The 11,865-nt window shown below is 36.2% G+C and overlaps 1 protein-coding gene across 1 annotated transcript in view; it reads left to right on the forward strand.

Annotated features, from left to right (window-relative positions):
- Positions 1-11,322, forward strand: part of RHBDD1 (rhomboid domain containing 1) — a gene marked incomplete in the record, with an annotated part of 83,043 nt that extends 71,721 nt beyond the window's left edge. Inside the window, 2 exon segments of the mRNA XM_072407950.1 lie at positions 1,408-1,536; positions 10,206-11,322. Coding sequence (XP_072264051.1) covers positions 1,408-1,536; positions 10,206-10,285 — 209 coding nt within the window.
- Positions 11,323-11,865: the final 543 nt, after the last annotated feature.

An 11,865-nucleotide genomic window follows, 5' to 3' on the forward strand; every position in this document is an offset into this window, starting at 1 on the left:
AGAAAGTAATGGAAATGTTTCCTAATAGGGACAAAAGTGTCAACAAACTAATGGCAATTACTATGTTAGTTTGACATCCCTTATCATAATATATAAAGTATACTGTAAGCGGAACAGGATCATGTGGTATTGGCAGTGGTAAATTATGCTGAAGACCAGGACATCCAGGAACAGTAAAGCAGGTTTCTCCTGCACTCCAATTCAACAAGATAACCGATAAACACAAATTCAGTCCAAAAGGGCTTTGTGCATCAAGTCCAGATATAAACAAAACATTTGTTCGCCCAAGCCCCTAATTTAAGCCCCTAGTCCCTAATCAACACCATAATGTGTTTCCCAACACACACGGGCAGCACTTGTATTGTTTGCACTCAGCATTCTTACTCAGAAGTAAGCTCAGAATCAGAGCCCTGATCTTTAGTCAGCTCACATATATAGAGGCCTGTGGACAGTTCAGATTTATAATGATGTCTAGCTACCAGGTAATATATGGTGTCGTTATTCCAACCAAAGCTCTACAAAGCCTATTTATGTTCTGAAAAACTAAAAGTGTATTTTCTGCACATCACAGTCCCTAGAGCCCCTTACCATATGTATATGTGTATGTCAGGGACCTACATGACACCATTGAAAGGGTGATCATGGCACTCAAATTTGCTGCAGACCTGGGTTCTTTCTAATTATAAAATCAGTACATTGTTGTTTTGTTCTTGGTAAAAGTGGGCTCTGCCCCACCAGAACATGAATGGCCAGTTCTAGCAAACTATGAAGTGCTCAGTGAATGGACAACAAAGAATTATTGATATATCTGTGTGAGATGTCTTTTGTTTTTCTTTTTTTTTTATGCATGTTATTTTTTGTTTGGTTAGTTAATTTTGAGTAACCAAATAATCATATGTAAAGAAGCAGTAAGAGTAACTGGTTCCACCCAAAATCCAGGCAACATGAAACTGAATGTCCTTTTGCCTTTGAATGTACAGATAAGGCAAAACTTAATTTATTTTTGTTATAACCTTAGTGTAACTTTTTATTGTAGTATAATATTTTGATTTTAATTTCCATTTTTTTACATTTCCAATTGCAAATGCTCCCGGTATCTTAAAAAATGTCAAAAAATTTTAAAAAATCAGTAGGCTGCTCCATAGATGTTGCGATTAACTGTTAGCATTGTGGAATGTCTGCCTGTTGTTTTCACCTTATTCATACCCAACTCATAGAACAAAAAGCATGCCAGAGCACTGAGATATCTGAACACAACAGTGTTGGTTGACATTCTAGCAGTTAGTGGCTTATATAGGTCCTTTAGTCTTCATTTGCCTTGGTCCTAGTTTAGGTCTTTTTATTGTAGTGTATTTACTAGAAAAACAATAAGCTATTTAAACAATATTCTGTATATTTCTCAAATAGGGTATACCAGGTATCCACAGTATGAGTACCAAGAAAACCGATCAGAGCGGCCCTATGATATGTACACAGGAGGGGTTAGTGAAGATGAACAGCTGCAACAAGCCTTGCAGGAGAGTCTTCACCAAACACGTAAGAATTCTACAACTTCCAAAATAACCCCCCTTGCTTTCTAACTCTGTCCGTATTTCCACGCAAAAAGCGTTACATTTTTTTGCATGAAAATTTCTTTTACATTGTAGGCCTATAATTCTTAGGCATAACTTACCGAAATATGTCCAATATTTTAATAAATTTAATATAAACTTTAAATAAAAAAACACAAAAATCTGTTAAATAAAAGAATTGTGAAACATGGAATATAATCTGTACAGTAGCATGTATAATATATATATATATAATATTATATAAAGATTTCTTTGTATTGGACACAATCCAATACAAAATTATTTGAATTTGCCAACGGAACAAGGTAAGTGTTTTTTCTTTAATGTTTTTAGCGACACTTGCCAGGGTGGTTAAATGAGTTGTAAGAATAATATGTTAAGCAGTGAATCCACTTTTTACTTTCACCTAAGCATATTCACATTGTCTGAGATTTCAGTTAAGCCTCAGCTATATTAAAGAGACAGTAGTGTACACATGCATTTGAATCCTTTGCAGGTAATTCCTATCTTTCCAAAGGCAAGTGCAAAGCCACTAGGCAAAGTCCCAACTACAAAAAAAAATATTTTTTTCAGATTATATTAAAAATTGTAATCCTGAAAAAATACAAGATAAATTTTAAAAATATTTTCTATATTGCAGATGAAAAGTCCTTGTGGTTGTGACTTCTCATTAGTTGTCTTTTTTAATGGGGTTATAAATATTTTCAGCGAGTACAGATTATATCTGTTTATCTTGTCCATGTCCTTGTCACTTCTAGTGAGCTGAAAAGAAAGGACAAAGAACCCTTTATTTATTATGTAAACTATTAATCCCATCAAGTCATCATGAAATGGGCATAAACAAAGGCAGACATATTTAAACTTTTGCCTGCAAAACAACCATGGATCACTGATACAGTGGGAAAATTAGTGTAGACATGAAGAGACAGAAAATGTATTAGTTTGTAGGTCACCACCTGGAAATTAAGGGAAAAGGCCCAAAAGAAAAGAAATAATGGATCTACCACATCTAGGAGTTCCTATGCTGCAATATCTTGTTTTTGCTTTGGGTTTAGATCCACTTTACAACACATATATAGTAGACCCACACCCTAAATACAATCAGTATAATTATAACAAAATTTAGTGAAATAAATGTAGGCGTTCCAGAAAGTGGGAATTTTATTAAGTGTAGGTAAATGCTTTGCAATTAACAATAGATTTATTTACATGAAGGCTAGACAAGTCTTGCCCTAAAGATGACCCTTGCACAGAATACTGTGAGGTCCTATAACTGCTCTGGCTACATAAAAAGCCCTCCAGTGGTATATGCATTGGTAATTATCACATCATTTTTTCACAGCAATTGAAATAACGTAAGCTCTTACTTAATCACATTAAGACAATATCAGAATCACACTGTGCTTGAGCAGTGCTTTTATTGGCTGCAGTTCCATCATGATTTAATGCACTCCAAAATGATAGAACACATTTTCACAGCCTCTGACCATGCCACACTGGCTCATACTCGCGTCGACTTCTGGCAACTCTCGTAACTTAAGAAAATAAAGCCTATTTCTATGAAAGCATGTTTTGTCTTAATTCCAATAACAACATTTTTCCACATCCAAGTCGTGAAATGTTTGGAGGCAATATTAAATGAATCTCTTTCTACCTTCATTAACACCCAGGAGAAATATTTTAATTCCTGGAAATATCAAACATGCCATTTATTTGCTTGATGTTTACATAAGTATGTTGCTGTCCTTACCTTATTTTCATTGAGGTCCAGTCTGCCACTTAACGGATTTTGTTGTATTAAATATGAATCTGCTTTTTATTGGGAACATAAGTGAAGCTGTTGCAGTGGTTGTGTAGCCATTTCAGTGAATAGAGGATTGATTCTTAACAAAATGTTTGATTTCACACTGATACAGACCTCTCACTCTGAAATAAAATGTACATTATTGAATTCCTCCCTTAAAGAAGACCTCCAGTCTCAACAAAAGTTTTGTATTTTTTCTTGTAGCATAAATACTTGTGGTTTCTTGCTGACACTGATATACTATTTTGTCTTCTGAAGCAGTAGGGCTGCTGGCATCCGAATCCAGACATCATAGCCCCAGTTTTAGACAAAATAGGGTATGGGTAGGAAAAAACAGAGAATTATATGATTAAATGCTACAGAAGTCTTTTTCTCATTTTAGTTTTAAAGAAAACAACTTTATAGGGATTTAATTCTGCTAAGATTTCTCCCTTCTTGCTTTTTGGTTCACTTTTAATGGCACCCTGGTAAAAAAAAAAAGCACATACACCACAGTGCAGCACAAGATGGTAACATAATATGAGTTGTGGTGCATTGTGCGGATGCCCAATTTTTGGGCATTTTTTTTCGTCCATATATATAAAGTGCAGTAGTAGGACGTTGAACCAAAGCTTGTTAGCACCTTGTTAAGACATTTAATTGTCACAATTATTTTGCTTTTTGGCATTGAGAATTCTGGGAGAATTTTTGGTACATTAAACATGATACTTGTGTGTTGCCTATAATGAGAGAAGTTAGTAGATCCTTCCCCATATATTGAACACCTCAACAGGTTTTGCAGTAAATACTGCTTTTTCAAAAGAACAGGAGCTATTAATAAATTATATATGTCTTTAAACAGATAGCACATACATATTGCACATTAAGAAAGCTTTATTATTCCAGAACTGCTTACAACCATAGAGCAAGGTGGGAAACAACTTCAAGGAGCACAAAAATCCAGCCAAACATTCAGTGCTCCTGCAGTGTCCTATGCTGCTTAGAGAATTCAAACTGTGTTAAATGTGAGTTCAGTTTTGCTGGGACTAGTCCATGTATTACGGTATATGGGTCAGTGATGGGCACTTAAGGGCTAATATTGACTGACCACTGGATTCCCATCTCCATTAAGCTGTAGCCGGCAGCTATGTTGAACAGATTTAAAAGCATCTGATCAGGATATGGTATTTGAGATGCTTTGGATTGTTACATGCATTTGCACATAGCAGAATCTTTTTGTCTTTGTTTTGTGCACTTATTGAGAGAGTATATTTCCCTAGTAGAGGCGCAAACAGCATGAAAAAAATTGTGGGTTAAAAAATGGAAATACAAGTTATCTGGCTGTTTTAATTGTAGTGCTTTACTAGTAACTGACCCAGTAAAAGTATGTCAGATTGAAGTCACAATTCCTAATCAGCATACTTGTTCCAGTTTAGAGAAAATGTTAAAGGTATTGGATCAGCATGACAGTCTGCCACCTGACCCTTTCAGATGACCACATACTTTCTTCTTGATAGTTTTTTTTTACCTGTAACATTTTATTGTACCATTGTGTTATAATACAAAATCTGATGCCCCATCTTTTTATTATATAGATGGACTAATTTACTAACTTGCTAAAGAAATGCATTATCTTCCCTTTCCCACCCTTCTAAATCACATTACTAAACTAGTGTCATTGTTCATTCATTTACAGTTCATGTTTTCATATCAGTCTTTCACATTTCTGGATGAACAGTGATCCGTAAGAAGAATTTTTATAGACTTTTGACCTGCTTGGTTTTAAATACATCCCATTGCATAATCTGAATTATTGTATGTGTTTCTGATATAATGAAATTTTGTATGTTTCTTGCAATAGCTTGGAGATTTAAATATGAAAAAAGACTTTTTGCTTGTGCTTTGCCAGGATCCCAGCTGGATAGCTTCATCAAATGTGCTAAGAGGCACTGCCTGCAATCTATGGACATAATTTATGTATTGTGTGCCAAGACACAAACAAGACATTCTCTTATAAATAGAATAGCCATATTATGTAGCAAGAGTTAGAGATTGCATAGTGAGGGCAAACAGAGGTAAACTCCACGTGCCTGCAGAATATTGACCTCTAACATCCTATCTGTAGAATCAGTGCACTCTTCTGTCACATCAGCAGTCAGTACACCAAACTATAACAAACATATTTTATTATTAATAAACAGGATTTTTATAGCGCTAACATATTATGTAGTGTTGTACATTAAATAGGGGTTGCAAATAACAAACAAATACAGACAGTGACACTAGATATTTCCTCATCATTATAGTGGGTGCATAGTCTGACATAATATTTAAACCTTTAAGTCATTTCTTTTATATGACTCTTCCATTTTTACCAGCTTGAAAATGTTTGTTTTTTTTTTGTTCCGTGAGTCATTCTAAGCTTTTAACCCTGGAAGAACCCACAGGCATAGTTAGCATATTTTACAGTTCAGGCGCGTAGTTTTTTTTTCTTACATCCCCTCCTTTTATGACCATATTATCCATAGTAATACTTGTAAATAAAACTAATAATAATGGCCATAAAAAATGGCGACAATGAAAATTGTAGTGCTTTCTTACATTAGTTGTCAGTGAAGTTCACCCTTTATACTAATGGTCAGTATAGTCTAGGTCAGTAAAGAGGTGCCTCCTAATATTCATGTTCAGTGAATAAGTACCCCCTTTTTGTTAGCAGTCATTAGGGATATACCTTCTTTACCATAATAATAATGATCAACCCCTTACATTGCTTGTCAATAGAGAAATACCAGCCTTAAATTGACAGTGGCAAGTGACAAGTACCCACCATAACATTGTTGGCCAGTAAATGTGCTCCTTTTACTTTATTATTAATAATAATAATCTTATTATTATTAATATTACACAGTATTTATATAGTGCCAACATATTACGCAATGCTGTACAAAGATTATGGTCACATAGAGATTTAACCCCCCCACCCTTAACATTGGTAGTCATTGAAATGTCCCATTACATTGGTGGTCGCTGGAGATGTGCTTTTTTATACTGAAAGTCAGTAGAAAAGTCCCCCTGTAAATACATTAATTTTAAATATCTTTTTTAACATTCACATACTATCACTACTTTGCTAAAAATTACTAATGCCTATTATTAATAGTTTTCAAATTCTGTGGTCCTTTCTATAACAAGGCTGCTTTTTATTCTTAATCAAGGGATTGCCCTTCAGTCGGGAAAAGCCCTTCTTCAGTCATTGCTGTGAACTACCACATTGTATTGCTATTTGCACAACAAATCCTGTGGCACAAATATACATTTGTATCACAACTCGATTCTCATTGCCATTTTCAGGACATGCAATGCCCACTTTAAAAACAAACGAACAGGCTTGAAATCAGTAAGGGTGCAATTTATTTATTCTATTATCACTATGTATGTGGCCACATATGCAGCTATTTTTGCTATAACGTAGTATGTGTCCCCAGAATGCTGCAGAACTTACAGCTAAGCACTTTCTTCTAGCAGGTGGAAGCCAAAAGTTTTAGTCATAGAGATTGCATAGAATTTCTCTTCCCTACCGTTTCATGCCATGCTGTTTCAGTGCCCAAAACTGTTTTCTGTCACACAAGTTCAATTTTATTAGGGAAGAGGGATGTTACATTGAAGATGTAATGTGCTCGATCTTCCTAGCCAAGAAAGGGACTGGCAGGCAGCTCTTAATTGAGCAGACACATTTAGTCGAGCCTCAGTTGCTGTTAATTACAACATTAATCTGGCAGATGAGACCGGTATGAGGATATTACTGGTTTGCAAAGATAAGAATAGAAGCCTGCAGTGGGAAAATAAAATGGATAGCTGTAATAGTTTATAAATCTGAGTATGAAAACTATACTTTTTTTAATATATGGATTATGGGCCTTGAGTTGCAAGTTTCATGTGAGATCTAATTGTGAAATGATGAACATTGTCCAGGTGGGAATAAAATGGATTTATCAGGGACAGACATAAGAAGGTGCAGTCATGGGCCACAAGTCAATTCTGCACAGGGGCCCACTGTTGGCTATGTCCTCCACTGATCTTATAAATGATGGCATGCCATTGGTTTACTGAGGGTTAACATTAAAGCTTGCATTAAAGTTTAGCAGCCTCAGAAGCTCCAGCTATGATAGCATTTCTTTTTTCTAAATACTACATCACTGTTTAAGCCTGGTCATATTATCTGGTTCTGCTAGCAAACCAGTTATTAACAAGCCATCAGAACAATGCATTAACATCAACACATCATATGCCTAACTGTGCCACCCCCATGTGTTAGACCCTAAATAGGAGCTGTTCGTATTGTTCTGAGCATAATAATATTTAAACACCTGGAACTGATAGTTTGAGAAATAAAGTAAGAAATGGAAAGTCTGCCATATGTGTAAATGCAGCATCACTGTCTATAGAGTTTGTATCATGGTGCTTTGTACATTTTGCCGCCTGGGGATAAGGGTGCTTTTTAATCTCTTTGTAATAACATTGTGAAGTGTTGCCTGAAATAACAAAACCATGAGTTGTCATGAGGCGTACACAGAGAAATGTGTTCCTTTTGTCTGGATTACTAAAGAAAGAAAAAAAATTCTACATGGGGATCCCAAGGGCTTTCACTCACTGCAGTTGCAGCCTGATGTGACACAGAAACTGCTAGATGCTGCAGAGTAATCCCTGATTTTGAAACCAGCCAGACAATAAACAACTCCATAACATTCAGTACAGCAGCTTCTGTAGTGCCCATCTGTTTCAAAATAAGCCTAATTCTGCTTACTATGTGGAAAGCTTTGCTGACTGGCATTTGTCCTAATTTGCTGCCAGTATGCTGTGCACGACTCTGCTGCCACCTGCTGGAAAGTGAGCTGTAATGCAAACTAATTACAGTTTACTTAAAGCTGTTATGCTGCTTTAGCTTAAGTGGCTCATTAATAAAATGCTTCCTCGGGCTGACCTGCATTAAGCCAAATCCAAATACGTAACTTTTGTTTCTGGATAAACAGCCTTTAAAGTGCTGACTCAAAAGCATTATCTCGTTGATGTCTGTCCACTGGTCATACAGCCAACAAAATATTTAGTGCAGAGTGTATTTAAGGTCCCCTGTATGGGCATTGAAAACACAGGAAAAGCCATATTATACAGATCACAGTTACTTGCAGCTTTCAGTTAAAAAAAGATTCAATTTACTTCTGAGGAATGCATGAGGGACTTCCATTATGCTAAGTCTAACCGAGACTCAAGGAAATTGAAAAAAGCTCACAAGACTTCTGTTTTAGCTTTGCAACTTTAGTTTACAAAATAAAATTATAATTTGATAGGTCACGGTGGACAATAATAATATTTATTCCTGTCTACAATCAGTATTACCCAAACTTGTCTCCAACATTTTTATCTTTTTTTGTATTATTCATTTGTTTATCCTGGAGGTCAGAACACACATAGCCTATACACATGTAAGGTTACACATGGCGGGGCTAAGAAGGGGAACTTATGGAAAAACTGCTTTAAATGTCATGGAAGGTTTCACCTCAACCCTTTAAAACCTAGCACATATGATTTTACCAAGGCAATCATTGAATAAATAGATGTGATCAGCAACATACCTTTATCTGATCAGCCACACAACCGTTGTAATCCATATCTGTCCAGGTTTAATGTTATGGCATGGCAATCCTAATAAAAAACAAGCCAGATTCTCTTAGTTGGCATATAAATAGCTACTCTCTGTAGCTGTGACATTCCTTGCTGCATTGGTATGGTGGTAATTCTGCAGGGGCCAGTGCTTTTATTACTTAACATTTGGCCAAACAACTGCAGATGAAGGCTGAGGCAGTTCTCTTTCTTTAGAGCAGGGGTGCCCACACTTTTTTGCCTTGCGAGCTAAAATGACCAAGTCAAAATGATCTACCAACAATAAAAACTTGGATTTAATAACTTCTGTGTGCGGTAGAGTTTATATTGAAAGGCCGGGCTCTGCGATCTACCTGCGTTGCCTTTGCGATCTACTGGTAGGTTGCGATCCACCTGTTGCGCACCCCTACTATAGGGTGTCGAGACATCACAAGTTCACTCAAGGGCCTACTCACACCCATGTCCATTCATTATTATCTTGTAATTATATACGGCCAACATATTAAACATTGCTTTACAAAGTCCATAGCCATGTTACTAGCTGTCCCACAAAGGAGCTCACAATCTAATGTCCCTACCATAGTAACCCAGTCTAAGGATAATTTAGGGGGCACACCAATTAACCTAACTGCATTGTTTTTAGAATGTGCGAGGAAACCTGAATACAGAGAGAACCTGCAAACTCCATGCAGATAGTTTTCCGGCCCGGATTTGACACCTAGTGCTGTAAAGGCCAGGTTGCTGACCTCTGAGCCACCATAAATAAATACCTGCATTCTAATGTGCATATCTGTATTTTAAATGTGTGTTATAAAATGTTGCTTTTTGTTCACAGACTACTAAATGCAAAGGAGAACTATTCAGGTTTACAATAATGTTTCCATGGTTCAGTTGTGTGCATTTACCACTAGTTTCAGTGGATGTACATATTCTATTTGCATCCTGAAATTGCTAAATATCCTTTATTTCAAAGAGCTAAGCAACAGTACATAAATGTGAACTGACAACGATTAGTAGGATTTCTAGTAGAAATTAAATAAAACACAGATAACTACTAGAAGTATTAATGGTTACTTGCAGATAGCACAGATGAATTACTGGAAAAAAAACTAAATGCCACATTATAAATGTTAACTTTTATTGTTTAGACACTTCTTGTACATGATGAAAATGCTATCTGTTTTAACTTTTAGGACAGTGGGGGACTTCTGGTCGTGATGAACAGCAACCATCTTTGGAAGAGCTCAGAAGGCGAAGATTAAACAAATTTTAGGAAATGCCCAAACTGTGCCTTGAAGAAAATTACTTAAAGCCATTGTTTTTGGATGTGCCCTGTAATTGGGGACATCTAAAGTATTCACTATGTTCTATTGCCATTCATTCGTGACTAACTGAGACTGCACCACCAACAGAGTGTTGAGAAAGCTCCTTGCAGAGCTTAGTGGATCACAGCCAAAAGTAACTTGAGGAAAACAAAGCAGTCCTGTACTAGTTCATGTAGTGGCTTCAGCCTGTCCACCAGATCATTTGTTTTTGGACTAGCTTAAACTTCATGCTAAGTTTAAATACTTTAAACGTTTAAGTTTATCTGGTGAACGTCCCATTGAGCTAAATTATTGTCCAACTGTAACTTCCAGTTGACAGCTTTGTTAGGAGCTATCAGGAAGCTGAGCTTTTTTGATGTTGCTGGATGTTGTAAACCTTTATAAAGCCAGCTGAATATACAGACCTTTCACTGCCCATGCTCCAACTATATCCAAGTCATGGTGAATGCTGTTGCAATTCTTTCTTATATATGGTGTGAGTTAAGCAGATCTGAGCCACCCATTAATTTAGGTGTTTGTTGAGGTGTTTGGCTTTGGGCACCTAACCCTTTACAAAAACTAATTGTACAGCATAAACATTTGAATTACTGACTTGAAAATCTACATTGAAATTTGGAGGAATGTCTTCAAAATTGTACAATTATTATTATTATTGATAAATTGTATTTATAAAGCACCAACATGTTATGCAGTGTTGTACAATAAATGGGGATTGCAAATGACAGAGAGAAACAAACAAACAATGACCCAGGAGGAGCAGAGGACCCTAGCCAAAGGAGCCTACACTCCAGTTGCTCAAAACTTGTTACAGAATTTGTTAGACCTTTGCTTGCCTTTTTTATGTGTTTTAGAAAACAAGATTTTGTAAAGGCACAGCTTTTGTTTCAGGATAAAAAAAACTGAAAAAGACAGCTTGGTACTTGCATGTTTGTATTTATTTTTTAAAGTAGGATTTCTACACAGTAAAAAAAACTAGCTGGTTTAAGTCTTCTGTATAAATCTCATATTTTCCAATTTATTATTATTATTATTATTAATAATGTTTTTTTATTATTATTCTTTTTATTAATAAACAGTATTTATATAGCGCCAACATATTACACAACACTGTACATTAAATAGGGGGTGCAAATGACAGACGAATACAGACAGTATACAGGAGGAGGAGAGGACCCTGCCCCCAAGAGCTTACAATCTAGGAGGAGGGGAAAGTAGCACACAGTAGGAGGGGGTATATGGAATTGTGGGTAAGTAGGTTTAAGAGACAGAAGAAGATGGGTAGACAAGTTTGAAAAGATGGGTTTTGAGTGCTCTTTTAAATGAACGGAAAGTAGGAGCAAGCCAAATCGGACTAGGAAGACCATTCCAGAGAGTTGGCGCAGCTCTAGACAAGTCTTGTATCCGTTCGTGTGATGAGGTTATGAGTGAGGAAGTCTTTAGTGGGTCATTGGAGGGATGAAGAGAGTGGATTGGGGAGTATTTTTCTATCAGGTCAGCAAGATAAGTGGGACAAGAACTGTGGAGGGAT

This window comes from Pyxicephalus adspersus, chromosome 4 (genome assembly GCF_032062135.1).
Source record: "Pyxicephalus adspersus chromosome 4, UCB_Pads_2.0, whole genome shotgun sequence".
Classification (NCBI taxonomy): domain Eukaryota; kingdom Metazoa; phylum Chordata; class Amphibia; order Anura; family Pyxicephalidae; genus Pyxicephalus; species Pyxicephalus adspersus.